Here is a 26,338-nt window from a genome sequence, read left to right as displayed (position 1 = left end):
CAGCAAAAATGCTTCTCTTTCACAGAGGTTTTTAAATGACTACTGAGGAAAAACATGCATGTCCTTTTGAGTATATATGTACGTAATCTTTACGGTAAACCATGTAAATCTCAGATCAAATTTGCATGTAATAAAAACATTATTAAAAACCCCCAAACACTCCAAATCTTCATTTTTAGTGGCATTAGAATAGTTTGCTGAATGCAAACCAGAGGTTTATGGTCCAACATCGTGTTTAGTGATACAGAGGTGGAGGAGAAGTAAAGTAGAGGTAGGAGAAGGGCTGAGAGTCCCTTACCTACTCTCCACCATAAAATTTGCCTTTTCTAATGGAAAACGCTGTGGCAAGGATCGTCAGACATCAGTGTAATCTGTGTTATGTGCTAGTCCGACTGACGTTCATCTTAGCAAAAACCAATACTCTTAAAATTGTTATCCTATGTAGAAGAACTTGCAGAATTCTTACACGAGGAAGCTTTTTTCCTCCTATAATCTTTGGAATCTTTGCTATTTAGAGAATAAAAATGGCAAGGTAACCTACAGAGAAATGTTAATAATGCTTGAAAGTTATCAGTCTCCCAGAGATTATCTATGATATTATCCTATTCCAGGAGAAAGAGAACTGTTTCCTTCAAATCCTCAAGCTTTGAAGCAAGTTGCAGTGTAGAAAATAATTTGAATCTTACTAACTAGAAAAAAAATGCTCTCTGGGTTACTTTTACTTTGCTGCTACAGGTTTTGATAATCTCTGATAGATTTAACAATTATTAGAGATCTGGGCACTTAGACTGTCCAGTTAGTAGTGATTTCTTTAAAAATACTATAGACAGTAAGTTTAAATTAATCTTGTAATACAAGTGTTTTCTAAACCTGTAATTCCTACCAATCTAGGTGAAAGGTACGGAGCAGGGAGAAACACCTAATGTGTCTCTGCTCTACCTTCATTGTAGGCTGTCTTAATTCTTTTTGGGTTCAGTGTGAGACCCTGAGTTTTGTTGTTCTCCCTACTCTCCACCTGCTAAAATGACATAATCTGGTTGATACTTGTCACTGGATGATGTCTCTTCAACTGAATCCTGCATTATTAAATTGCACAATGCACAAGAGAAGTGTTCTTTTGTATTTTAAGTAAACTTTGGGTGTGTATGGGAGCACCAGGAATTGCCAGTCCTGTGGGAGTGTAATGGCTTTGGATTGGCTAGAAATGCTGAAAAAACAATCTTCTACAGGCCAAGTGTTATGGGAAAGGGCAAGAGTAATTTCAGAGCCCCAAAACTTTATAGAAGAGTTACTATGGCAAGGAGCACATAGAAATGAAAGAAAGCAGCAGTTCTAGTTAAATCTGCTTTACCTAAGGCTTCTGCCTGGTTCGTCTAAATATAAAGATTCCAGATCTTTTGTCTGGGATCCAGTCCTTGGGTCTTAAATGGCGGCAGTTTCACAGCATCATGAGCACTTCCATAGTTTGCTGATTCTTCCTGGGATTGCGTGTTGACCAGCAGAACAGCTCCTGGGTCTCTACGGGCGTGCACAAGCATGGAATCCGTTGGTCAGCAGTCAACAGAAAGCAGTTGTACAGGCAGCATAAGCTGCCCCTTCTTTTCTCACACTTAGGCAGTTTCAAATACAAAAATTGGTGCTCTTCTGATTAGTGTTTCATTGGCACTTGTGGAGGTACCAGGGAAGAGTTACACTGTTTGTCACACTGCTGTGGAAGGGTTGTGAATGGTGCTTAGGGGGGAGGAAGTCTAAAGGCACACTGGAGGTGAGGGCAGTATACTGAGCAATGTTGGGAATGGGGAAAGTAGTTCTCTGCAGTCAGCAAAGAGTTTGAGGGAATAAACTTTCTCAAGTTTCCTGGAGGTCTTTAGTCATTTTGTAATAACTTTTCTCCACCCTTGTTTGGCTTTTTAATGTTCCCAAGGGCTTGGTAGTAGGTCATCCTGAAAGCTGGTTATGCTCAAAATATGTTTGTAAGACATCTTTGCACGTGTAATGAACTGGATGTACAACCACTGCATGTGTTTTTCTTTCATAGCAACAAGGTATTGGTCGGCCAAGCGTGTACCATGCGGTGGTGGTCATATTTCTAGAATTCTTTGCCTGGGGGCTCTTGACAACTCCAATGCTAACGGTAAGTATCACTGGTCAGCGGTTGTCTTGGCAGTAATGACAAAAGTTAATTTGCTAATTCCTAGGGATCAGGGTTTTAATTTGTTACACACTTCCCGCTTACCTCATTATCCAGGAGTCTTAACATTCAAACTATACAATAGTAGTATACCACAGCTGAGAAGCTAAAGATAGTGAAAAATAAATTCGTAAAACGCTGTACTACCCTTTTACTTGCCTTTTAGAGTAATGTCCGTTTAGTGTATTGATGAAAGTGTCTCTGGATAATACAGCTTTTTTTTAAGACTTCATAGTTCAATTCATCTTTCAGTCATAACAATTGAATAAATTATGCATCCCATAGTAAACTCTGTGCACTATTGTGGGCAGGGTGTTTTGCCAGCATTGAACTTGAAGTAAAATGTAAAGGCTTTCATGTAAGAAATGAATTTTATAAGTATTTATTCTGTACTGGAATGCAGTTATTTTCCAGATGAATAGATAATTTGAGTGTTTGGTAAAGGAAATGAAGCCTTTCATCTGAAGATGTGGGTCATATTCAGTGAAATCAGGCCTGCCTGAGAGAAAAGTCTGTTAGTCCAGTTTTTCATCATATATGAGTGCACTTTGAATACATGACGAGCAAGGTCTTGTGGGATTGAAAGACCTTGGAGTTAGTTATTTTCCTTCCCCAAACTCCACATAAAATCATCTACATAATTCTTGAAGACTATGTGTCTAACCTTCGTAAAGACAATCACTTATCTTTTTAACATAGCTTAATAATAATAAAGTTCATATAAAGAGTTAACAAATTTCCATAAAGTAGACGTCTCACTAAATTACCATCCTGCCATGCTGTCTTGCCAGTGTCAAAATATGGGGAAGCTTACTGGGTGTTGTTGAAACTTTTCTTGTTTCTTTTTTTTTTCTTTTCTTCTTAACCAAAATGCTCAACTTCAAGTTGCCCTAGCTTCCCACTTTTCATTTGAAGGGATAATGTGGAAATAATAATTCTTCTGCAGTCTTCAAAAGAACCTCCACTTTAATAAAACTATGTTAGGTGGGTTCTTCAATGGTGTACACCTGTTGAAGTAGTTGCATATGAATTTGTACTGTTAGTCACATGCAGCTGAAATGATAAATCTTGAAATTAGTATTTATCATTGTACTATGTCTGATGGGACTGTTATGAAATGCTTCTAATGTAAAGCTAAATTCTTATTTTGACTGAAGTATTTGCATTCAGTCGTGGTCTTGAATGTCTTGTATTTTGAATGTTGTGTTCCTCTCTTATGTGGTGTTGAACACTTAGGAGGCTGTTGCATTGGATTGAAAACTTAATTTAAAAAACTGAGTCACATATAATAGTGTAACTTAACTTGCACAGGTGTAAATGACTTCTGTGTTTTTGGGGGTGATCATATTTATTTGTAATCAGCTTTGCACACACTGAAAGGCTGCTTTTTGATTTAAATAATTTCAAATCTGATTTGATACTTTGCACCCTTCTGATTTGTAATGTACTTGTGGTAACTTACCTTGGCTTGGTGATCAGTCAGCAGATTTTAGAAGTCATGTAGAGCTTTCTTACAAGCAAGGTTCAGCCTTTGAACTGCCAGCTGTCCACTTTTGTGCAAGCAGATTTGTCTGGTAGGAAGGGCAGAAATGGAAGTGTCTGGCCTGTTGATCAAAGCTTATGATCACTCCATTTTTTTGTGGTTTTGTCATGATTCTCCAGGTCATTGTCAACATTCAGATTAAAATGCTGTGTTGTGTATTATCAAAATAAATTGTATGTATTCTATGGTAGCTGAGATAATCTAAAAAATAAACTTTAAATAACTTTTTCTTTTGACATTTGTCATCAAAGCTGTAATATTTGTTACATGACACCGTACTTAGAGAAGAAAATATTTAAAGTATATATAAAGCACACAAAGGCTATTTGGCTCACAGGCTACCTGAAACTTATACATTACTCTTGTTTATGGACTTGTAAGCCAATATTAGTATATCACCATAAGCAATATTAATCACTTAATGGCATATTCTGTTTTCAATGTAATCTTTTTTGAATATGTAAATATTTCTGTCAGTAGAGTTTGAGTAAGGCAGTTCCCTCTACCAGTTTGTGAACTTGCATTTCTCTTTTGTATAAAGTAACAGAAATAAATCTCAAAAGCTTGAACAAATACCAGCAGTGGTTGCCTTCTAGGAAAAATACTGGAAAACACTACACAGAAAGATAATTAGATTTGTGTCTGTGACCCTCCTCCTTGGGTGTTTGTGTTTTTTGTTTTTTTTTTTTTTTTTTTTTTACTTGAAAGACATCTGCTTTCTAGATGTCTAATTTAAACCCTGATTTTTTTTTTCACTTGTATCATAAGATCAGTGGTCAGCGGGTGCAAAATTGTTTTAAATAAGTAAACAGAAGATGAGACCAGAAGGAAAAAGGGGTGTAAATAAGCAGAATTATCTGACCAGTATTTAACATGGGAACAATGATCTTTATTAAACCTTTGATTTGAGAATCTCAATCATCCTTGAAAAATGATGCTGATATTTTTTGGTGTCACTGGAGTATTCTGTTTCTTCAGGCTAGTGGCATTCTCAATATGCATATAAATAATTTTTGTAGTTGTTGGCACTTACCTCTAGATTAAAAACAGCAAACGAATTTGAAGTCTGTATGCATACACACTTTGATCATTGCAATAACTTTTTTAATCAACGCAGTAGCACCTGTGAGGCCTTTTAACTCTCTTGCATATTTATGGTAAATCTGTTTAGTATAGATTAACATGCTTGCCCTTGAATTAAGACTGCTGGTAAAGCACCTTAAACAAATTCACAGCTGTACTTAAAGGATACATGGAACACTCAGAACTGTTGCTAGTATTTAAAAGCATCTACTTCTTCATCAGAAGTGTTTCTAACTGTATGACTATGGAGTATCTGCAATTTGTTCAGAAACAGTTTTCACAGTGTCTTTTTGGGCAGTTGTGAATATAGCACTGTTTTTTTTCCTTGACTGAGTAACTTAGCAGAATCTCATTTTCTCTCCTAATTAATAACAATGATTGAGTCAACCTTTTGAAGGAATTTGCACCCTCCAAAATTCTGTGATCTGTACTGCATGGAGATGCTTTTTGCTTACATTGATCTCCTTTCTGAGCAAAGTACTCCAACCCAAAGTACCTGCAGTACAGTGCGATCTGTGCCAGCAGAGGAATTTATGCCAATGAATTGATATTGAACTTTGCCAGTATTTTCTCATGAAGAGAAATAAGAGTATAGTTCTGGGATAAGATACTTTTTTAACAAGTCCCAGTAGAGCTATCTGGTTTTACAAATCAAATTTAAACTTTGAATCGACTTTCTCCTGTCTCTCCTGATTCAAATAATGTTGGTGGTTTTTTCCCATCAGGTCTTACATGAAACATTTTCCCATCATACATTTTTAATGAATGGTCTTATTCAAGGTGTTAAGGTAAGATTTTTTTAAAACCTCTGACTTAAAGTTTCTGTGTGTTGCTGTATTGTAATTTGTCTCACCTGCATTCTCCATAAGAACATCCAAAACACTGAAAATGTAATTAATTCTTGAACCATTTTTCTGTTGTAATGATTGTGTTCTTGGGCTCAGTTCAAGATATACTGCTAAATAGTAGCATCTTGAAACAAGTGGAGTATTTCTCAGAAGTTTAAATTCTTATTTGAATAGGTATCAGTGGTAGCTATTGTAATCTTGATAAGGATTCTTCAGAGAATGGAACTAGGTTTTTAATGTCTGCTTCTTAATGTTAGATGATTTCTATCAAAAGCAGATTAATGCAGCCATGATGATACCATTGAGATAAAAAGTGAAGCACTTACTTAAACACTGATTTTTGTCTAAGATGTAGTATACAAGCTAATTTTCAGCAGGGTTGTTTATTTTAATTTTCCTGGTTGTTTTTGTATCAGTTTTTAAGCATTCTGTGACAGTCGAGATATTCAGGGCAGCCTACAGCTTGTTTACACCACTGCAGTCACACAGTGGTCATGCTATATTGTTACCATAAAAAAAAAAATGCTTGCAAAATTTCTCTAGCATAATTAAAACTTGAAAGTCTCTCCTTTGCTAGCTTTCTTACTGAGAGGCTTCAAAGCACTTAGTGTAACTTCTGACTAAGTTAATTTATAGCACCCAGAAATTACTTAGCTTTGTATTCTGTAACAAATCTAAAGTGTTGGTTTTAGCTGTGAGAAAATGATGTCTTTATAGGATGGACTTGCTGTTTTGGTATCTTTCATGGTGGATTGACAGGAGGCTATGCACTAGAGATGTCAGGATATCTCAAACTGATAGAGGAAGCTTACTTTGCGTTGTTCTCTTAGAAAAACAAAGGTCATGTTCCTCTTGGTGTTTTCTTTCACCTCTGTTCACAGTGCAGTGTAACTATGAGTATCTCTTAAAAGTAGTGGAGAGTTCCCTGTATATTTTCTACAGAACATATCTGTAGAACAAGTGCATTAGTATCATGGTCTAAATGTATGTTTTGCTCTAACAGTTGTAATAAACAGGGGAGCATAGATCAGAGCGAGCTCGTATTTCGGTGTCCAATATTACCTTGAAAATGCTGCTCATGAAACAGAAAGTATTTTGGGCGACAATTAGCGAACATGCTAGTTTATATTCTACTGAAATCTGATTGCAGGGGGCCAGAACATACATTTCAACTAAGACATCTAACTTTCCTAGGATCTGGTGGTCTGGCTTTATAGTTTTTGCTCTCAAAAATTGAGATTTACTCACTGAAATCATTGGAATCAGAGTTGTTTATTGGGATTTGCAGAATAATGATTTAGTATAGTAGTCTGTACAGATATGTTAAACTTGAAGTTGACCATATTTGAATACTAGAGGTTAGCTAAAGTTAGCTGGAGTAGATTTCCAGTGTATTGAGGTGCTTACAGAACCATGTATTTGTTGAATTTATGGCAGAGTTGGATTGATGAGAGAATATACTGATCAGGAGGAAGGTGCATCTGTTCTGGAGGTTTTATGGTTAACAGATCTGAGAAAGGCTCTGCTTATTTTAATTTTTCTATGTGATACAGAACAGACCTGAGGCCTAGATTCTAGGACTTTATGAAATGCTGAAAAATCTGGTATTTGATTCTTGGTCCTTAGTCAATTTTTTCCATGACAACTGTGCCTGTAAGTCTGACTTTTGCCACTGGAATATCACTATGGTGTTCCACTGTCTTAGGTTGTCAAGCTTGCTCAAATGGTCCTTATAGTTCCTGCAATGCACAAATGTCCTGTACATGATAAACATGTAGTATAAAGCAGTAAGTGTTCTGTTTATTTAGTTTCAGAGAACAGTTAGATTACCCAAAACTCTCCCTTAGGGCAGTCCAAATTAAAGGATTTGGGATCTAGCACTAAGTCTCGTGATAGAGGCTAAGATGTCCTTTGTGAAACTAGACTGTAGAGTCTGGAGATTTTAAAGAAGCTTTTGTGGTACTTCTATATTGAATCGAATTGATGATATAAAAATGCATGCCTCTTGTTTTGTTTGGGTGGTTTGGTTTTTTTTTAATGCACTCATGGTTAATAGATTTGAAACATAAAACATCAGAATCACAGAAAATTAGACTGTAGAAGAAATTGTGTATGATTCCAGTTATCTACAATTTTGTTTTTAATTTCAAATCAAATTGCAATTTTAGTCCCTTTTTTATAGTGTGATTAAAATGAAACTTGGAAATGTAGATATAGACATATTAATTGTTTTTCTTCTGTCACAGGGCTTTTTGTCCTTTTTCAGTGCTCCGCTAATTGGTGCTCTATCAGATGCATGGGGAAGAAGATCTTTTCTTCTTCTTACAGTTTTCTTCACCTGTGTCCCAATTCCGTTAATGAGAATAAGTCCATGGTAAGTGGTACAGATTACAGTAGTGAGCTTGCCAGTACAGCAGAAATTCAGTCAAAGGAGTAGTTTGGGGAAATGAGAGAGGGACAATAAGACAAGAGAAAGCCACTTTCCTTTCAAGATGTGATTGCATTATTCTGGAGCTTTTCTGCTTAAGAGGTGTTAAAACTGTGTATCTTAAAAGTAGAAATTACGGAATGTGATTTAGTTACTTTATTCACACAAGTATAATGGTAATTTAAATAGTTTGAGAGCCCCGTCTAACTCAGTTTTAAGCTCAGCTGTTGATTTTTTCCCCCGAGGACTGACAGTGCTGGAATAAACATATTTTGAAGCTAACTGAACCTTAGAATTTATTGACCAAAGAAAAGTATAATTGCTGCAAATGAGATCTTGTAACTTTTTGATTAGGCAACTTTGAAGTTTTAACTGAGTGGAATTGACTTGGTTTCAGTTTCATTTACATTCTTTGTGAAACTTAGGAGGATTACAAAAGAACTTTGTGTACACTGAGTGCATTCAGAGTTCAGCTTCCGAAGCAGCACATATGACAGTTTATTCCTTAACTGGTTGAGAAACTGAGTTCTAAGATAATTCCTTTTTCATAACTTAAACTTGCTTCACCTTTGAGAATGTGCAAATGTATAGGTACCATGTCCTGAAGGGACCACTTCTTTTAGGCTGACATAAAGTAAACAGTAGAGTATAAAAAAATTAAAATGCTGTTTTCCAATATTTAAGTGAGACTGCACAATCATTCATCTCCATTTAAGCTCTATGTTAAGTTCTTGAGGAACACTTCTCATAGATTAAATACAAACGTGATTAGTAAAAGCAAGAGGTCTTAGCTTAAACTAATTGTTGCTTTTAAATCATTAGGTGGTACTTCGCTATGATTTCGGTATCTGGAATCTTTTCTGTTACCTTTTCTGTAATATTTGCCTATGTAGCTGATGTAACACAAGAACATGAAAGAATTACAGCCTATGGACGGGTAAGATACACTAAACTTGAAAAAAGGTCAGATTATAACCTTTGTATTGAGCTTGTGTTTTGATGCATAGATTGTTTCCTGGTTAATGTAGTGAGGTTGATAGAGAAAGGAGTAAACCATGCATCAAGGCATTGAGTTAAGAGTTTGGGAAATCTAATTTAGACTTTTTACTGCTGCACATACTGCTCTGTCTATGGGAACAGAATAAGAATTTGACAACTTTACCTGCGCAGAGCGCATGTATAACAAAACATGTTTTAAGTTTCACAGGCAGAACAAGGAAAGTTGTTAAAGGCAATGAAAATTATTTGATGCTTGATCTGGCAATATCTGGCACTTTTAGTTTATGTGATTTCTTTTTAATATAGAATGGCTTTTTCTATAGTCAAAATAGGCAGGAAGGGTGAAAATGCAGAATGCAGTATTTTTAGTAACTTAGTCATGACCTTTCTTGATTAGCAAGAGAAGAGGAAAATAGTTCAGTTAATACAAACTAACCTTTCCAGTAATAATATAATTCCTGCTTAGTTTGCTTTCCTGAATATCTGTATTGGTTTATATTTTGGAGGCCCTTGATAGATGTCCTTAGCCTTTGAACATAATTTATCTCTTCATGCTCTGTGCATCTGTTTTCATTATACAGATATTCATGGACTTGATTCTTGGCTGACTGAACTGTACTTCAAGCTTTTAAGGTTCCCCTTTATTTTTAGCCTTAGGGACTCAGATGTTGATTAAAGGATTTAGTTCTGAACCAAGCTTGTGTGTATTGTTGTGGCAGAGCGCAAAACAGGTTTAAAAGTTCCCACTTTATTTCTTGTAGCTGTAAAAAGGGCCATAAGTATATTTGGAGTATGTATTTGCCTTCCTTCAAACAGTTTTTTGTTAACAGAAACAGCTTGATCTAAATTCTGTAAAGTGCTAGACAAAAGTGCACTTGTCTTGATGAGGTCTGTTATCTCTTTCTAATCAGTTTGTTATACCTTTTCCTTAGGATTTTTTTCTAGCTTGGTATAAAGCTAAATTTCTAGCTTGTGTTCTTACTTATTCTAGAAAATAGTTATGCAAATTGTTTTTATTTTGGGGACTGGAAAAGAGTAGTAATTAAAAAAACCCAAACAACCTAGCTGTATTCTAACCTGTTCTGATGGTTTTTATAGTGAAATTTAACTACAGTATTTGATTTTTCATCATGTTTTGCTGTATGTGAATATAGTAAGTGATCTGTTGGTAGCTGCTTCTCACTACAATGTAGTGAGACACAATACAGTAGTTGTTGAAGTTGTTGTCATAGCTAATGATCTCCCAGTTTGCTGTGCTACCCAGTGGTAGCTATATATTTAAAATGCAAACTGTTAACAAAGACATTATGTATTACTCTACTACCTGGAGTGCTGAGGCAGGCACTTAAATGTGCTGACAACTTTTTCAGTGAAATCTCATCAAATTCATAATTGGAAAACAAAAACCACTTTAGTGTATCTTAAAGCAAGTGCTGTTTTCCTTTGAGTCAAACCCACTCTTTGACTGCAAATCCTGTCTTGCATGGTGGAGGTTGGAGAAACTTTATTTGGACCTGTTTTTAGTGTCATAAGTGATATTTTTTTTTTAATCTTAAACTTTGACTGGTGTTTTTTTAAAACCACACTTCTGGGAAGGGGTGGTGTGGTTAAGCAAGTTACTTCATTTTTCTGCAATGGCAGAATAACCACTTTGACAAGTTTTTAAACTGTTCTTGTGCATAGGTATCTGCCACCTTTGCAGCAAGTTTGGTAACTAGTCCTGCCATTGGAGCATACCTGTCTGCCAGCTATGGAGATGACCTTGTCGTACTAGTGGCCACGCTGGTGGCTGTTGTGGACATCTGCTTCATCCTGCTGGCTGTACCAGAATCTCTGCCAGAAAAAATGAGACCTGCTTCATGGGGAGCTTCTATATCATGGGAACAAGCAGACCCTTTTGCAGTAAGATGCACTTCCATAAGCAATTAATAAATAGTTGATGATTAATTAATAATTAATTTCATTTTATAAGCTTGAAAGATCTTTTATCGGTAGAGTGACTATTTAGTATACTGTAATCTCTGTTCACTGTTCTTTCACGAAAAGATCTAGCTACATTTAAAAAACAAACCAAATTTTGTGGATTAAATGATTCTTGAATTGGAAACAATGTTTGGTGTGAAGTCCAAAGGGAAAATGCTTTACTTTTCTAACTTACTCTATTTTACTCTAAGAGAAATGCTAAATTCTTATACTGCTACAGACCCCAGAACCTGATGTTGTAAGATATTTTCCATATTCTTTCTATGCTTTGTCCTTTTCGTTGGTAATATCTCTCTCCACTCTGGAATTCTACTTTTGGTTATATGTGATTTTTTTTAATATAGAATGGATCTATAAAGCCTGACTTTTCTACAGGCATATATAGGAAGGGTTAAAACATACCACACAGTCTTTCTAGTAACTTGTTCACATAATTCACACTCAGCTTATTTGTGTTTGTGTTACACCTTGATATCTTAGGAGAGGAAAAAGTGATTGTTCTACATGAGATCCATCCTGCTGGGAACTGGTTGTGAATATTGAGAGATGAGTAGCATGCTTGAAAGACTGCAATTAAAGAATTTGTTTTCCACAATTTATTTGTTACTCAAACTGATTCATATAAGGGTGAAGAAGTATAAGAAATGTACAAGGAAAAATGTTCACATCATTTGGGAAGAGAAACAGTTGTAATGAGTTGTGATAATGTATTATTTGCTAGCATCTCTCATATTATTATGGAGATCAATTCAAAGATATTATGCATTTCCCTAAATATTATATGATGCTGTTTTCATTGAGTACTTGTAATTTGGCACTGAACGGTAACTTCAGAAATCAAACAGAAACTTTGCAGAAGACTCAGATACCACAAACCTTATGTAACAGGGGATTGTTTCTAACTTAATGTTCAGCTTAACTGTGTCCATGTGTATTTTTTTTTTTATTTGTATGCATGGGTAAAAATGGATTTTAAAAAAAGTGAATCCACCTTCTGCTTGCTTTATGCTTTCATTAGACTTTGTATAAATGTTCCAATACTTGTTTTGTTTCTTTGTTTTACAGTCTCTGAAGAAGGTTAGAAAAGATTCTACAGTCCTCCCGATCTGCATTACAGTGTTTCTCTCCTATCTGCCTGAGGCTGGCCAGTATTCTAGCTTTTTCCTCTACTTGCGACAGGTAAATGTTGGTGTCTTCATCTCTTACTGAGGCTGTTTAAATGACTGTTCCTGAGGCCTGTTTCTTGTTGAAGACTTTGCTCAGAAAACTGCTTTCTGGCAAAATACAGCTTTAAAAAATAAAGGCAGGGTACTTTGCTAAGCCAAGAACTGAGTAACATTTTACTCCTGATGCATAAACCCTGCCATAGCTTAAGCATGTGCTCATAAAGTTGAGGAGACCTTTGTTCCCCTTCAGTGCAGTGGTTTGTATGTCTCGAGGTAGGATCTTGCCCCTTGAAGAGCTATTGTGTCTGTGGGACAGGATAGAGAACTTCAATTTTCAGATACATGACTTCCTGTGTCTCCTTTTTTTAAGGCAGCTTTTTTTTTTTCTTGTGCGGATTTCTTGGCAAGCAGTCAAGCTAAGGATTATTCTCAAAAACGGACACTTCCTGTATGGATTTAGATTATAAGCGGGGATCAGTGTTTTCTTTGAAGAAGTTACCTCTTTGCTAATGATTGTCCTGGATCGTGTTTAGCATTTGTTTTATGCGTTTTCTGCTTCTCTTCAGATTATAGGTTTTGGATCTGCTAGCATTGCAGCATTTATAGCTGTGGTAGGCATTCTGTCTATAATAGCTCAGGTAAGCTTTATGCTTTTTAGTGTTTTATTAAACAGTACTAACTGATTGCTGAGTGCATGCTCTCCTGACTGTTAAGCTTGTTTATAAACTTCTTGCATGCTTTAAAACGCCAGTGTATCTTGCGTTTGCTAAAGGCTTTATTCATATGTAGTCTCTGTAAATGTCTTCCTTTAAATCTGTTCTCTTTAGGAATACTGGACCTGGGCATCAGAAAACGAAACTAAAATTTGCTAAGCTTAGATCACTAAACTTACTGGAATTCTGGCTTTAAATGATAAAATGATGTAGGAAATTGGTTACTTAATGCACAGCCTTCTGAAAGGGAAATGTGATACTTATTTTAAGCAAAAGTCATGCTACTTGCATGTGTTTGGCTGGCTTATGCTATCAAACTTGTGTAGAAACGATGCAGGTATTGGCATGATCTGTCCAGGGTTACTTAGGCTCAGCATGGAGACTGAGGAGTGTGAGGCCCTGGTATGTTGCTGTCATACCTCTTAACTTGCAACACTGAGCTGGTGCTTGGACAGAAATATTTGATTTAGAAATCAAACAGTTTTTATGCTCTTTGGTATCTTTATGGGTACAGTTTGTCTTCCTGTTGTGATAACAGGAAGAGGAATGGCATGTGCGATGTGCCGTAACCTTGTTACCATCTTTAGGAGAGTGGAGGTCTCACTGTTTTGATGTAAACAACACGTTCCTCAACGTTTACCAGTTTTACTGGTGTCAGTCGTGTCCTTCATTATCAATATGAATCGTTATTTTAATCCTTGCTCTCTGGTTTGTTCTGATGCTTTAATGTGCATTCACATTTGCCAGTTATACTTTATTCAGAACGGTATTTTTGCTAACAATATCTAAAAGGCTGTCCTTTGGTTCATCATTTTCAATGTTAAAATGAGGAAACGCTGCACTGATTTTTGAACTCTTTGAAGAGTGCAGCTTATTGAAATAAGCTTTGCTTTATAAATACTGATTTATGTTGGCATGTTAGATATCTCCAGAAAGAACTGATCAAGTGTAGATAGAATTACTGTATTTTTTCTATTTAGCTTTCAAATTTGATTTGTCTAAAAAACCCAAGAAAACTAGTGTAGGATGTGCACGAGAGAGGACGCATCCTCTGCTCTGCAATCCTTCTGGTTCCTTTTATCTGGCTTTTTACCGATGCATTGCTGAGTTTCTCATGTTAAAGAAAAACATGTGCACTGTTAACTGAATGAAATTGTCTATATGGCCTTTGCCTTACTAGGAGCAGTCTCCTTCTTGTCATGAGTGTATTGCTGATGTATCTGAATTGGGACCTCCTTCCCCCTCGGCAGTAGCACCTCTAACAGATGAAAAACAGTGGTCTTCCTTTAGGATTAGTTTCCATGTGCAAACTGGAATTGGCCTTGGCCAAATTTCAGTACATGTCATGAAGCTGCAAAAGCAGCAGGATTTATTTGTTGGTTTTAGTTGTAAATTTGGGTAGTAATTCACCTGACCTAAAGAGATTATTTTTCTCTGAGCTAACAGTCTTTTTTTCTCTCTAGTATTCGTAGATACTGGTAAATTCAACCTGTATCCTACTTGTACTATTTTGACATAATGCCAGCATTTATTGTGGAGCTTTCTAGTCTATAATGAAATGGAATTGTAGAGGTGGAAACGAAAGCCTGTTCACAGTAGAAACAGACACTGAGATATAATGTCCATAGAGAAGGGAATACATATGTTTCTCCAAGTCCTGAAACAGAAACTCTTTAATAGTTAAGAATGTCAGTACATGAAAAATTGGTATGACCAGTCTGCGTTGTAGACTTACTTACAGGGGAAGTAAGAATATGAACAGTGTGAAGCTCCTCAGCAGTTGAAAAGTCTTCTGAATTACTTTGTGTAGAAGGAGAAATTACATTGGCAAACTGGCTTTTAAAAATAACTTTTGGATGAACCAATTTCTCTTGCAGACTGTGTTTCTCAGTATCTTGATGAGGTCGATAGGGAACAAAAATACAGTTCTCCTTGGCCTTGGCTTTCAAATCCTTCAGTTGGCTTGGTATGGTTTTGGATCTCAGTCTTGGTAAGCACACATTTTCATAGGTACATACCTGTTAAGGAACTGAAAATGTTTTTCCCATAAATTCTACCATTAGTTCTGTTGTCATGAGTATTTAAATGTTCTATGAATTAAGCATTCTCATTTGCATTACACTACCAATGTTTAGTCTGTATTTTGTAGATGTAGGGATGATAGAATTTTCCAGGCATATAGTGTAAATTGCAGACTAACAGCCCTTTTGAAAAAGGAGTCTTTGCACCATTTTGGTGTGCTGAGTTTTATGTCTACAAATGTGGTTAATACTTTTTCTTAAACTCACAAGCTAATAAATAGTAAGTTCTCCAGTAATTCCACTAGATCCATTCTAATCAGTTACTGGACCCCTACTTTTTTCTTTTTTTTCCTAACATGTCATTCTCTTACTATAACTGTAGTTATAGAGCTTCTCTTGTTGGAAAAACAGTCTGTAAGTAAAGTGAACTACAGCTGTAAGCTGGAACAGCATTTTCTTTACAAACTTTGTCCTACCGGCAGTGATGAATGTTTGTTCTTCATCAGAGCATTTCCTTGTGAGTTATACAAGTTAGAGAACCGCCTTACTGGGCCACCCTGTGAAATTGTTCCTTTGTACAGCTTTTGGACAAGGAAAGCCTGTGCATCACTTCTCTGCCACACCCTTCTTTTCCTCTGCCATAATAGCTAGTGTAGAATCAGATGCATTTCTATTCCAACAAGCTCGGGGTGGTTTGTGGGAGGGCAGCAGGAAGAAGGCCCTGACCAGATAATTTCCAGTCTTTAGGCATTTTAATAAGAGTACTTTTTGAAAGGACATTAAGCCTGAAATGAGGGTAGCCATGTGGCCCTTTTTGGGGGAGTGGGGAGTAATTATGTAGGCAGTCTCATTTTTAATTCAAATTATGCATTTAACACAGGATGATGTGGGCAGCAGGAGCTGTAGCAGCAATGTCAAGCATTACATTCCCAGCAATCAGTGCTCTGGTTTCACGAAATGCAGAGTCAGATCAACAAGGTGAGTATAGAATTAATTTCTGTTTCAGCATCAGACTGAGTCTTGCATGACTCTTCTGCCTAGAAAGCAGAATTCTTCTGTAGGTGTACTTTTCAAATGTGTTGATGAGTGATGAGTTTCTTTGGTGGTAGCTGTGGAAGTCTGCTAATCTAGAGAGGAAGGATGTGCACAAATTTATCAAATTTGCATTGCAGAATACATAGTTTCTGTCTGACCACCTACTTCTCTTCAAGCTTCCTCTAAAAGTACTGCAAAAGCAACAAAACCAGAAGTGGTAACTTTCATGTTTTTTCCTTCCTTTTTTTTTTTTTTAATTAAAAGTATTATTTTCTAAGTAGATAGTGAGGATTAATGTAACAATACGGTCTTTTTAATGGAAGCTAAAACCACATCTTACCAGATTAAAATAAGCCTTTACAAGAAGCTCTGTTCTGTGTGGAAAAATTGGCCCTGTTTCCTATAATACTTCAGATGTTCAAGGAGTAGAAAAGAAAGCTGAATTAAATAGTTGATCTCAGAAGACAGAAAAAATCATTGGTTTTGATGTGAAGGGTAATGAACAATCAGAAATAACTCTTCATTTAAAATGAAGTGCAGGAAGGAGTAATCACAAAGTACAACTTTGTGGTATAATAACTGAATTTAGTGTTCTCTTTTAAAAAAGAACTGTACATATAAATCATAAGTATCAGTCCTGCTTTAATATTGTACAACTTGAAGTTAGATAATGGGAGGTACAAAGGAGGTGCAGTTCTAGGAGGCAGAGTTCTATTAAGCTTGAAAGGTACAAAAGACAGTATTTTACATGGCTGGTTTTATCATTCCCCTCTCCTCCATTTTTGTTTCCAATAGAGACATTTAAAAGAGTTTTAAAAGAGTTGGTTTTTATTTATGTCATGAAATGAAAACTGGACAGAAGTCATTGATCTTTCATTTTACATAGAGGAAACTACTGTTAATAGCTCAGGCATACAGTAATTTCTAGAGTGAAGTTTTGCCACCTAGTGGCACAAAGATTTTAAGCTTGCATGTCAACATACAGAGAAAAAACTTGGACAACTTTTTTTGGCATGGTTTCTTTCCTTCCCGTTTACAAGTTACTGCCTTAAGAAGGAAGGGGATATGCAGACTACTAATACTGTAAAAATAGTGTTCTGTAGAATCTTAATCTGTAAGATTGTCAAAAATCTTTTGTCACAATCACTTAATGAACTTGAAACAGAAATACAGATCTTAATCAAGCTTTTAAAATCTAATGTAAAACTGCAACCAATCCAGTATTGTGAATTTACTGTAGTACTGCTGAATTTACTGCCCTGAATAAGCTACTTGGTACTTAATAAATAAATCCTGGTTTTAGACTGGTGAAGGGAAGAAATCTATTACAATTTGAGCATATTTTGCCAATAACAACCCTTAACACTTAGATAAATTACTCTATATTTCACTTGAAAATAAACTGAACAGGTACCACACCTAACCTCTGCTTTCTTCATTGCAGGCTTTGGGTGACAGTGGAAAAACACTAACACAGAAAATTAGACTTGCAAATAAATTTAGTTACTCATATTCAAAACTCGTATTGCTTCCAGTAGCATGCAAGTACAGTGAAAGAACTATGGTCATGCAGAAGATTATTTCAGTCCAGTTGTCCTCAATGTATTTCTTAAGATCTTAGTATGCAGAAGTAATTATGAGATGTGCTATTTCCGTGCAGCCATTAGAATACACTCAGAGCTGTTGGCTCTGAGTTTTTCATTCTTGATTGAAAAAAATAAATCTACTCTTTTTTTTTTTTCATTTATTAGGTGTTGTCCAAGGAATAATAACTGGAATAAGAGGTCTGTGCAATGGCCTGGGACCAGCACTGTATGGCTTTATTTTCTTTCTCTTTCATGTGGACCTCAATGAATTGCCACCTGATCAGACTTCTGGAAAAAAAGCAATGCAAGATCCCAGTGATGAGGTAAGGTTCAAATTTGGTGTGAAGTTTGCAGTGTAGAACTCGTAAGGGAAAAATCTATCATTTTTGGTTGATTTAAAATCTTGATATCTACTTCTTGATCTAGTTAATTCTCATGTGTCAGCTTTATCAGACTATTAAGATAGCTCATAATTTAAATTTCATAGTACATATTTAGATTTACAGTAGTAGCAGCTTTGGTTTCAGTTTTCTAACGGAACTGGTTAACTTCTTTTGATATAAATCTACTCAAAACAGCTGTAATCCTGAATTACAGTGGAATGTGAAATTTTGACAATAGGAAGGTCATTTTTGGTAACAGTAAATTGTAACAAGTTTATCTTTGAACGTCACAGCAGTAGGTTAATTATTCACGTATACAGTAATTCAGCATACAGCCGAGGTACTTTTTTTTTCCAGTGGCAGTAACAATGCTGTTTATCACCTTTGCTTACCTGTATGAAACTTGGCGGGGAGGGGAGAAGTCAGTCCTGTACAACATTACTTCGGAACTCCCTTCAGACTTTTCTGGTATCCCTTCCATCTTTGTTTCAGGTCTGCATTTTTGTCTGCTTTGTTCTTTCCTTCTTGGCTCCAAGATACCAAATACATGGTTACCAGAGTTTGGAGAATCTTATGGACCTTTTTTCTTTTTAGCTTGATTGCTCTGATGTCTTCAGCTACAATTTCATTGCTTTTTCAAAATACTAAGACTGGACTTTTCAGAGAGCTGATGATCTCTTAGCTTGTCATTAATCCGAGTTCCTTCTTAATCAGCTTAGCTGAATATGTAAATAACTGGTGGCTGTTACTGTGGAAACAACTGTTTGTTGTGCATCTTCCAGGTATTAACTTTAACCAGTGCTTGAACACATGCTCTCTGCTCCATAATTGTCTCGAGCAAACTGAATAGAATTTTAGAGTAAATGGGCAAAGACACAAAAAAGGAAACAGTAGTAAGATACAAGAAAACCTTTATAGTCATGATTTTGGGTTTTAAAGAACTTTGCCATGTTTTCACTAGTTAAAATTTCGCTCTTGAACTCTTGTTTTTTACAGCATCGCAGCACATAAGCTTTTCATGAGGGCAGGGAGCGTGTTGGCTTTTTGACCTTGTACACATATTTGTGTTACAAGTAATGTCGGTATGTTCTTTTACTTAAAGAATACCCATATGTCGTTTTTATTGTTGAAGTAGCCCAGATGTACTACAGTGGAGCAACTGAGTGTTCCAGTAAATAAATGAGTCAAAACTTCTGTTGTGGAATGTTCTAAAGCTTGTGGTAGAAGAAATTCCCATGCTGAAACCTAATGTATGAGCTTCCTTATAAAACAATGATTTTTCTAAGCTGTAAGTGTAAATTAAACTGTTGTTTCAGATGCCCTTGTTTTCTTGAAATCCTACTTAATAAATAAGTAGGCTTTTTTTTTTAGTTAACACTACAGCAAAATCAGTAAGTATTTGCATAACTAAGATTGCTTTTTATTCTGATTTCAATGTGACTGCTCTTATGTTTAATTGTGTGTGTACTCATAAGCTTTGTTAAATGTCTGTAATTACATCTGTCACTGTTAATAGTTACCAGGCACCTAACACATCAAATTATCATTCAGGAAAATAACTGTACAGTTCTTTTCCTACTAATTCTTATGTTCAAGTCTAATATAACAGTGGGAAAGAACTCCACAATTTAAACATTATATAGCTTTAAAAATTCATCTGAGTAAAATGACTGGAGGTGAAAACCAGGGAAAGCACCAAGATTAAACAAGGAAGTTAGCATATGTGTACAAGCCTAGCTTACAACACTAGTGCCAATAACTTGGATTTTCAAGGCCCAGACACAAGCTACCTGTCTTTTGATTTTGTTCAGTGTTTTAAATTGAAAACTAGGAGTTGCATTACAGATATATATATTGAAAATATTTTGATTTTATTAAATGCTAATAAATATTCTCCAAGAAGCTTTTTAATAACAAGTTTAAATGTTCAGGTACCTTGTTTTAAAAAGTTACTGGATGTCTGTGGAACTGCAGTTAGCTGGTAGAATGTGTTCGAGCCTGTGAAAAGCATTGTTAGTTGGTTTTGGTTTTTTTAAGCATAAACTTGTATTCTGCTCCTGCTTGTCAAAAACAATGAGTCTATAGGAGCTCAGTTGAGAATGCACTGTTACTGTGCTGAACCTTGATCAAACTCAGTGTGCTGTTCAGGTGAATTAAAAGCAGCTCTTCCTCCTTTGTTTCCACTACTGTAATACCAGTGTTACTTCTACAACAGGAAACAGACTTTTAAATTGCTGTCAGAAATAGGTTATTTAAATAGTTGTTGTTAACATTATTAATGAAGAATAAATTTGTGTAACTTTTGACACACTTTACTTTGAAAGCTGTCTTGTCCCATTTAAAAAACCAAACGTTTTTTACCTTAACTAGTGAAAGCTGATTATTGTCATAATTTAGTATTGTACCTTTCAGATATAGTCTTCTGTGTTCATTAATGGACAGAGTGCTAAAACAAATTGTTAGATATAATGGGTTTGTAAGCCTTCATATTCAAACTGTGGTGACAGGAAAGTCTGGATGCAAATTTCAGTTATATAACATGTAGAGTAAATGGAGACGAACATATCCTCCTAGTGGTCATTTCTGGTGGTTTTTTAAACAATTCAAACTTAATTCTTGTCTTTTCTTGACTTGTCTTTAAGTATTCATTTCTATGACTCTAGAGGATTTAAGAATAGGATTTTACTGAATATAACTCTCTTTTTCTCTTGTGGGAGAGCTGCAATGTTACCATAGATCACACTTGTGATTTCTCTTCCATCAAAGAAAAGATCTGATGCACCTATTCAAGAAAGATTGTGTATCTACTCTGGAGAGCATAAATAGCAGAAATTAAGCATATCTGACTTAATTCCCATTTAAATAACTTTATTCAAAACCAAACAGCCTAAAGAGGAGAGTAAGATTGCATCATTATAATTATCCACAGGGGGCGCTTACAGCAAACAGTGCAGTCATAGGCTGTGTTTGGAGAGTCATAATAATGCTTGGCAATGCAATGAGCTCATGCTGCTTTTCAAAACTTCTTTCTCCCTTCAGTGAAACTGCAGTAGTGGAATATTCAAAAGCTGCTGAGATAAATCAGCTGTTACACTACGAATGATGATACTAATTTATGGAAGTTTACTACATTCTTTAAGTACCTGTGGGCTTAGCGCCACTTAAAGATTTAAGTAATATTGTTAATATAAATTCTGTTAATATGATTATATACTTTAAATTTAGAGACCATCAGCTGAAAAATTAGGTCTCTGTAACAAGAGTTGAAGCAAGGGAAATATCCTGTTACTGTATGTTTAATTTTAGCTACTTTCCCACTTCATATTAATATAACTTCCTCCATTTCATTTGGTAGGAAAAATCTACACTGGATTGACAAGTTTCATCTTCTGATTTTTTATTTAGTTTTAGTTGACAAAAATACAGAAAAGTTGTTTAAGATTAATAAAAAAATGCTGGATTTCTGACACTTTTGTAGAGTTTTGTCATCAAACTTAGCTGGTTTAAATTCAGTCTTAACTTTTCCAGTGCATGTTTTTAATTGTGGTTATGAAATGTGGATAAATTGTATTTTAATTTTTACAATAAATTGCTTAGAAGCAAGAACAAATAACTCCAAATGTGAAGTTATCATACATGCCAGCAACCTGTCTCTGCAGTAAGAGCAGTATGTACTGCATGGCCTGCTCTTACTTTCCTCACTCATATATATTAGTTTTTGGGGATGTTTGTTTATTCGACTAACTTGATTCTCCAGTGTGTCAGCCACGGAAGCAAGTGGAAAAAGTGAAGTTAAGTTAAAGATTTATTGAGCATTTGTACTTCTGGATGTTGAAACCTTATCCTATTGATCTTCAGAGGACTCTTGCTGATTTAACAGGCATGTTGCCTAAAGGAAATTACAAAGAAGCATCAGTCAGTGTCTGTTTCATCTACTAGGCAGTCCTGTTGTCAATTGATAGTTTTGTGCGTGATTTTTTTTTCCCCCCAGATCAGTGTGCAGATCACGTGAAGAATTTTTAAGGATTGTAGATGCAGAAAATTCATGTTGCAGTGCATATACGAACTTGCTTGCATAAACTTTATAGTCACTGTAAATACGTCTTGCGTTATCTCCTGCCTTAATGATATAGTTCTTACTGCAGAAGTCAATGTCTGAAACTTAATGAATTCTTTGATATGCTTGTTTCCCTGCAGAGAGCAATCATTCCTGGTCCACCCTTCCTGGTTGGAGCATGCGTTGTTCTTCTGGCTTTTCTAGTTGCCTTATTTATTCCTGAGCACAGCAAAGCCAGCAGTACCAGGAAACACAGTAACAGCATCAGCAGTACTCTGAGTAACAACCAAGACCGAAGTAGTGAAGAGGACATTGAACCATTGCTGCAAGATAGCAGTGTATGAAGGCTAACTGCTGAGGATACTATGGAACAAATCCACGCACTGAATTGCGGCTTTGGAAGCGATGTGCAGAGTGTCTGGCCTCTGAAAGGAAAGCAGCTGTGTGCGAGAGAAGGTTACATGCTGTATGATGCTAGAGGTTGATACTGTGCGTGCAGAAGGGTTTGTTTAGCATGGCAGGTCACAACTAGGTCTGATTTGACCCAATATTGGACTGCAAATGCGACCTCAAATCCTTGAATTAGGTAGAAACCCAAATATACAGACATAATGGAATTTATTTTTTTTACATTTGAATGTTCAATCCCAAAGTTGTATGCAAAATAATCAGGTTTGAGGCAGAACAGTTTCTGCCACTGCTAAAAGTTGTTTTGCGTTTCTTATGCCTTTTGTCTGCATGTATGCCACATGTAGTCCTCATGATGTGATAGGGACTGGTATATATAGTTCTCGTATCTGAAATAGTGCTAGTCAATAAAAGTAATTAAATTTCCTGAAGACACATTCTCAAATATTACTTAGTAATGACACATCCAGTAGTTACCAGAAAGCATTAACGAAACCGAAATGACTTCTGAGGGTGTATGATCACACATGACAGTCATTACCCATAAGTGAAGGTCATATTGAAGTCTTAAATCCATATTCCAGAACAGTCAGTTCTGAGCAGTTAAAGCAAATCCAGATGGCATCTGAGAGCACTGGTCACATTAATATTTTGCTGATTAAAAAGTACTGAATTTTAATTATAAAATGAAAAGCATCAGGAATATGGACACTCCTGACTTCTGAGGCGGGAAAAACTGTGGGTGCCAGAGTAGTTTACATCAAGAAATATATGTATTTATTGCATTTTGTCACTTTATCTGCCATATGAAATAGTCTTTCCTATTAATTCTTTTCACCCCTGCCTTAACTACTACTTAGTGTTCAGTTATTAATCATATTTAGCCTTCATATCACTGTCTTACCTGCTGAATCTCATGGATATATTCATATCAAATTTCCTTTCTAAAAGATGCTTTAAAGGAGTTATGAATGGCTACAAATGTGCTAATTTTTAGAGACATTTTATGAAAAATAACAGATTTATATGTATTTTACTGCAGTGTAAATGGACCATTAAACCCAACTTTAATGAAGTACTCCTATTAATGTTTTATATGTATGCAATATATGTAGATATTTGTAAGGAGTTTTAATTTTTTCCAGATGGGGTACTGTGTAAATCATGTATTTATAAATATGAGGTTACTGACAGATATACAGTTTTTTAAAAGGATTGTGTATTGACTAAACAAATTTTAAAAATATATATTTTGAAACTTGTTCCACATTAAGCAGAGATAACAAACCTTTTGTACTATGCAGTTTGGCTTTTAAGTTAATAAGCTTCCTAATGCATAATAAATCTACATCTTAAGCTTTCTAGGTTTCATGTGTAAGTGTGTGTTCTTCCGAGTTCACTACTGTGCCGTCCCTGCTTCGGAACAGAAGTCGTTTAATTCTGGTGCTAGATTACAGTACCTGAATTCCTACTGTGCTGTTGTGTTATATCATCAAGCATGGTGAAAAGCATGCTTTGCTCAGAAATCCATTTGGTGTCTGACATGGTGTCCACTGGGGTAGGGAAGTGGAAAGAATGGAAGGGAATCTGTTAAAAAAAAAAAAAAAAAAAAAAAAAAAAGAGGCATTGCTGATGTGAACAGTAGTACAGAATTAAGATATTTTTTTCTGATGATGTTTAAGTGTTTCGTTTTACTTTGAATTACTTGGAATTCAAGCCTGGGCTTTTATGCTGGATATTTTATTTTTGCTGCAGGCTAGACTGCAAACAAGTAGGTTTTGCGTGATCCCAGTGTGGAATATCCTGAACTTGATACGGAACTTAAGACTAACATACTGTATGATCTCTTAAAAGTGGCAAATGTCAAATTTATTACTGCTAATAATATTTCAGCAATGGATCAAATGTGAATTTTTAAAGTAGAATCCTAGAATCACAGGACGGTTGGGATTAGAAGGGACCTTTAAAGACGTGTTGGGTTTGCGTGGCAAGGTTTTGGTAGTGGGGGGGCTACAGGGGTGGCTTCTGTGAGAAGCTGCTAGAAGCTCCCCCTGTGTCTGACAGAGCCAATGCCAGCCGGCTCTAAGACGGGCCCGCTGCTGGCCAAGGCCAAGCCAATCAGCACCTCTGTGATAACATATTTAAGAAGGGGAAAAACTCTTAGAGGGAGAGAGCTTTTGCAGCCGGAGAGAGGAGTGAGATGTAAGAAACTCTGCAGACACCAAGGTCACTGCAGATGGAGGGGGAGGAGGAGCTCCAGGCGCTGGAGCAGAGATCCCCCTGCAGCCCGTGGTGAAGGCCATGGTGAAGCAGGCTGTCCCCCTGCAGCCCATGGAGGAAGGATGAGGGGGTGTAGAGATTCCACCTGCAGCCCGTGGAGGACCCCATGCCGGAGCATCTGGAGGCACCTGAAGGAGGCTGTGGCCCATGGGAAGCCCATGCTGGAGCAAGTTCCTGGCCGGACCGGTGGACCTGTGAAGAGGGGAGCCCACACCAGGGCAGGTTTACTGGCAGGACTTGTGACCCCGTGGGGGACCCCACGCTGGAGCAGTTTGCTCCTGAAGGTCTGCACCCTGTGAGAGGGACTCCATGCTGGAGCAGGGGAACGATGAGAGGAGTCCTCCCCCTGAGGATGAAGAAGCATCAGAAACAACATGCGATGAACTGACCACAACCCCCATTCCCCATCCCTCTGTGCTGCTGAGGGGGGGGAAGGCTGAAGCCGGGAGTGAAGTCGAGCTCAGGAAGATGGGAGGGGTGGGGGGAGGTGTTTTAAGATTTGGTTTTATTTCTCATTTCTCTACTCTGTTTTGCCTAGTAATAAATCAGATGAATTCCCTCTCTAAGTTCGGTCTGTATTGCTCGTGACGATAACTAGTGAGTGATCTCTCCCTGTCCTTATCTCGACCTACAAGCATTTTGTTATGCCTTTTCTCCCCTGTCTAGTGAATGAGGGGAGTGAGAGAGCGGCTCGGCTGGGCACCTGGCCTCCAGCCAGGGTCAACCCACCACAAAAGATGACAGGGCAGGGACACCCTCCACTAGTCCAGGTTGCCCAAAGCCCCATCCAGCCTGGGCTTGAACACTGCCAGGGTGGGGGTATCCACAGGTTCTGGATGGAGCCCTCAGACCTAGGGCATTGCTTGTCATGGAGAATGCTGGCCATAACAGAGCATAACTGGGCTGGGCTGGGCTAGGCTAGGCTAGGCTAGTCTACGCTACTCTGCTCTGCTCTGCTCCACTCTACTGTGTTCTAATTTCCTGCACTCGCACTGAGTCAAATAATGACAAGAGTGTTATTTGCCTGAAATGCTAGGGTTTCTTCAACTCCAAAAACACTTTCAGGGACACAAATTAGAAAGATTACGAGTGGAAACAGTATTTTATTTTAATTCATTTATTTCATTTAATTTCATTTCATTACATGTGACATCACATCATTGCATTACATGTCACGTCATGTCATTTCGTTTCATTTCATTTCATCTTTTAATTTTAGTTTATTTTTTAATTTATTTTGTTTATTGTGTTTTGTTTTGTTGTATTTTGGTTTTTTAGCATCTATTGATGGCAATCATACTTTTTGCCTTCCAAAACTTCTCCCACTGTGCTTCTCGGCCAGCAGCGCACGCCAAGTGCTCTGGTGCCTGCCCTGCGCTTGCCTTGCTTGCAGGGAGAGCTGACAAGTGGCAGCTCCTGAGGGTGCAGCAAGCCAGGAGCCCTGGGCAAATGGAGCCCAGGAAGAGCAGAGCTCGCTCCCGCTCCCAACTTGCGCTGGGCAAGAGCCCGAGAGACCCAGGGCACGAGTGGTGCCTCCGAGGGGCCAGAGCAGGCGGCAAGACCCTCGCCCCAAGGGCCCGGGGAGCCCTGAGCAGGGGCTGTGCTCAGGGCTAC

General features: G+C 37.0%; 1 protein-coding gene across 2 annotated transcripts in view; it reads left to right on the top strand.

Moving 5' to 3' along the window:
- The window catches only part of MFSD14B (major facilitator superfamily domain containing 14B), a 32,995-nt gene extending 9,187 nt beyond the window's left edge, over nucleotides 1-23,808 (top strand). Inside the window, exons 2-12 of one of the 2 annotated variants that reach the window (XM_054810215.1) lie at nucleotides 2,039-2,134; nucleotides 5,543-5,605; nucleotides 7,912-8,039; nucleotides 8,916-9,030; nucleotides 10,776-10,994; nucleotides 12,141-12,254; nucleotides 12,808-12,879; nucleotides 14,832-14,944; nucleotides 15,856-15,953; nucleotides 17,762-17,919; nucleotides 22,177-23,808. In XM_054810215.1, coding sequence (XP_054666190.1) covers nucleotides 2,039-2,134; nucleotides 5,543-5,605; nucleotides 7,912-8,039; nucleotides 8,916-9,030; nucleotides 10,776-10,994; nucleotides 12,141-12,254; nucleotides 12,808-12,879; nucleotides 14,832-14,944; nucleotides 15,856-15,953; nucleotides 17,762-17,919; nucleotides 22,177-22,380 — 1,380 coding nt within the window. In that variant the 3' untranslated portion in view covers nucleotides 22,381-23,808. The remainder of the gene's footprint in view (nucleotides 1-2,038; nucleotides 2,135-5,542; nucleotides 5,606-7,911; nucleotides 8,040-8,915; nucleotides 9,031-10,775; nucleotides 10,995-12,140; nucleotides 12,255-12,807; nucleotides 12,880-14,831; nucleotides 14,945-15,855; nucleotides 15,954-17,761; nucleotides 17,920-22,176) is intronic. The other variant, XM_054810216.1, reaches the window with a different exon arrangement.
- The last annotated feature ends 2,530 nt before the right edge of the window (nucleotides 23,809-26,338 follow it).

The sequence above is a fragment of the Grus americana genome, chromosome Z, assembly GCF_028858705.1.
Source record: "Grus americana isolate bGruAme1 chromosome Z, bGruAme1.mat, whole genome shotgun sequence".
NCBI lineage: Eukaryota > Metazoa > Chordata > Aves > Gruiformes > Gruidae > Grus > Grus americana.
This window is presented reverse-complemented; position numbering and strand designations above follow the sequence as displayed.